Raw genomic sequence first — 3,657 nt, 5'->3', positions numbered from 1 at the left:
TCTTAATTAAGTACAAATCTCAAATCTCAAATCCATCTTCGACACAATACCAGTGTGATTCCAACAGTTTCGTATGGTCATTGTCGATACGTCTTGCCAACCTTCTGAGCACCACTTCATCGCTGTATAAATATTGACGGGGGTATACGTCTCGCCTTTGTAAAACAGAGACAGTGTCCATGATGGCTCTGTGGCTGCCTTCCTGCACAATGTTTGCTTATTGGCGAGATTCAACGTAGAATAGGCGGACGGGCGACGTGCCATGGCCTTTTGCGACAAAATTAAAATGAGCTGTTGTATGGTGAAGTGATTGAGCTGATACATCGTGGCGGAAGTGCGGCGTTTCATCCCTCCTTGAGGTTATTTGGTCCAAAGGAGATGGGCTACTCATTTGCGCAATGCATGTGGCCCAATCATTAGATTGTGCAGGTTATTAAGCCATACCGGGGCCGAAACTGTAGTCGTCATCTAATTTGTGCGTACATTCCGGTTCGTTCAGTATACTGAACAGGGCCGTTCAGTATACAGAATTCACTCAGTATACTCGTACAGTTATCTTAATCATAGAGATTCCTGATGTGGTTTATAAACAGCCAATCATCGACCAGAAAGATTGACAACGTGCACAACTACGATTTTCCTCCAGCCATGCGTGCCCCTGCCTGCGGCTCCCTGCATATCCTCTCTTCTCGCCTTCTACCTCCCCCCTCGCTTAGCCCCATTAGCAGCCGCACGTCTGCCCAGAAGCACCATATTCGCCGGTTAATATCGACGTCCAGTATGTTCAGCTCCTCCGCATCTTCCAGCGGGTACGAGGCGTTCGGCTCGTTTCACACGCCGTCCACCTCCTCCTTATTCGGCCAAGACGATGCGGAATCAGACCCTCCAGTGGTATGGGAATCCAATGTAGCGTCGCAGCGCCTGCAGCTCCAGACCAATTCGGTGGCCGACGCTTCAAACCGCTCGCTGTTTGCATTGAACCTCCAAAAGTGGACATACCTCAACCACGGTGCATTTGGGGCTCCCACAAAGGTGGCAATTGAGGCTGCAGCCCGTTGGAGGGCGCAGGCGGACGCGCAGCCGCTGAATTTCAATGATCGAGAGCTGTTCCCACTGGTCGTGCGAGCCATCAAAGCTTTCGCTGGCTTCGTTGGCGTCTCTAAGCCGGAAACCTTAGTCCTACTACCCAACGCATCTGCCGGACTGCATTCCGTGCTTGCATCGCTGTTAAGAGGAGAAAAGGAGAAGACAGTGGTGCTCTTCAGCACAAGGTACGGCGCTGTAAGGAAGATGCTGCAAGCGATTGAAGGTGGGAGTGGAGTATATGTACATGAAGAACCGCTGGCTTTAGTTTACATGCCACCACACACTATCAGCGTAGAACACTGCAGAATCCCGCAAACACTCTTCACACGCTCGGTGCTAAGTCTTTCACATCCGAATATACGTATAGCAGCCATGCGCTTCACACGATTGCTCAACCGGCTCTTATATCGAGTCGGGCACTGTCGGTCATCATTCGGATGTATTAATAGTTGGGGACCGTGAGCCTGGCTCTTTCACATGAATCGGGCGAAATAACGAGTGCTCAAAATAAAAGATGGCCTTCTGTATTTCATTTACCTGTAATTGTAAACTTTATTAATATCTAATGTTTTTTGTGCTCCGTACTTACTGGTAGGGCTCTGGCGACGAGCTGCCGAAAAAGTTCCACATTGTCGTGGATACGACAGCTGCAATTTAACCAATGGATCAGGGTGTAATTGCATGGCTTAAGAGGCGCGTTCGGCAAGAGTGTGGTGAGGAGGCGGTATGGAAACTGTGCTGCGAAGAAGGCCCTTTCTTGATTGAAACATCGGACGCTGTCAGGCGGTGCTTGTACATTAAAGCCTGTTGGAGGCACGCTGGTCTTTATGTCGATAGGTCTCAGATTAGTGACATCGTTAACCCCTCGGTTACCAGAAATCGAGTGTCGAATCAGCTTAATTTACGTCGTAACTTTCGACTTCATTTTATTATAAATGTTTGTATTGATGTGCCTTTCCCACGTCAAGATGCACTGGATTCCCGCTATAAACTATTACTGGTTTTTCTGGGCTACGTCGTCAGAGTTACGACTTTGGATCCGCGTCATATCCTAGCAAACCAACACTTACGACTTACAAGCCGCTCTTTGTCGATATCAGATGTTTTCTTGCACATCAATCCTGCTTCTGATCCAACAAAACATGAGCTATGAAAGTCGTTACGATGTCCTTTGAACAACAGAACATGGACTACGATAACGAAAGCTGATGTGCAGTGCAACGAGCTCATACGTTTGCTGATTGCTGAGCAGGCTGTTCATCTTTAATTGTCAGCTTCGCCGGCTTCGTGACCGAGCAGCTCACGACGTGTTGGCTTGCGTGTGCCAATCTTGCCCGATCACCGCAGAACGACCCGCTTACAAGCGATGTTGGAAAAGAGGCTCCGCTGTCAAAGTCCTCATGCCATATTGGGTAACACGTCTTGCGCACACCGCCGTACAAATGTCGCGACTTAGGACAAAGGAAGCACTTCGCATCAGTCTGGAGGCAGTCTTCGCAGAAGTAGGTTGTCTGGAACGATTTTTTGCGGTCGCCACGGAGGAGAGCACATACTTTGCAGGAACCTTGCCTTCGCTTTTGAACACCTGAAACAACGACCCAGCCATCGAACAGGACGTATTTGTGCCCATTCAACCGAGGCCGTTTGCGACAGCGAATCATAAGTGAAGGTGTCGGGGCAGTGGATTCCTCAAAGTCTTCGGCTTTAAGTCGATGAAACGTCCTATGTTTACTCGCGACGGGTGGATCAAGAACTTTATACGGGGATATGGACTCCGCCATCCTGCTGCTTGAACCTATGCTCGTCTATGTGATACGTTCTTGCTACAATTGGGGCCAAAACGACGATAGCAGCCGGGTTACGTCTCCGGTCGAATACATTCAATGTCAATCGGTCGGGGTTGATAGGTGCAGTGTAATGACCCCTTTTCCCATCTTCAATAAGCGGAGTAGCGGCAAACGCTCGACCCTGCTGCTTGTGCCTATGATCGTCTATGTGATACGTTCTCGCTACAATTGGGGCCAAAACGACGTCAGCAGCCGGGTTACGTCTCCGGACAAATACATTCAATGCCAACAGGTCGGGGTTGATAGGTGCAGTGTAATGATCCCTTTTCGCTTCTTCAATAAGCGGAGTAGCGGCAAACGCTCGACCCTGCTGCTTGTACCTACGATCGTCTACGTGATACGGCTTGCTACGATTGGAGCCGAAACCACGTCAGCGCCCGGGTTACGTGTCCGGACAAATATATTCAATGCCAACAGGTCGGGTTTGATAGGTGCAGTGTAATGACCCCTTTTCGCACCTCAAATATGCGGATTAGCGGCAAAAGCCAACCCTGCTGCTTTTGTCTATGATCGTCCATGTGATACGGTCTCGCTACAATTGGGGCCAAAACGACGTCAGCAGCCGGGTTACGTCTCCGGTCGAATACATTCAATGTCAACAGGTCGGGGTTGATAGGTGCAGTGTAATGACCCCTTTTCGCACCACAAATATGCGAATTAGCGGCAAAAGCCAACCCTGCTGCTTTTGTCTATGATCGTTTATGTGATACGTTCTTGCTACAAT

The 3,657-nt window shown here is 49.3% G+C and overlaps 1 protein-coding gene across 1 annotated transcript; it reads left to right on the top strand.

Moving 5' to 3' along the window:
* Positions 1–780: 780 nt before the first annotated feature.
* Positions 781–1,307, top strand: PITG_12615 (uncharacterized protein; the record flags this gene model as incomplete). The annotated part of the gene is made up of 2 exons (XM_002899334.1): positions 781–1,212; positions 1,272–1,307. The coding sequence occupies 2 exons, from the start codon at positions 781–783 to the stop codon at positions 1,305–1,307; spliced, it is 468 nt and encodes a 155-aa protein (XP_002899380.1).
* Positions 1,308–3,657: the final 2,350 nt, after the last annotated feature.

This window comes from Phytophthora infestans, genomic scaffold (genome assembly GCF_000142945.1).
Source record: "Phytophthora infestans T30-4 supercont1.31 genomic scaffold, whole genome shotgun sequence".
Classification (NCBI taxonomy): Eukaryota; Oomycota; class Peronosporomycetes; order Peronosporales; family Peronosporaceae; genus Phytophthora; species Phytophthora infestans.
This window is presented reverse-complemented; position numbering and strand designations above follow the sequence as displayed.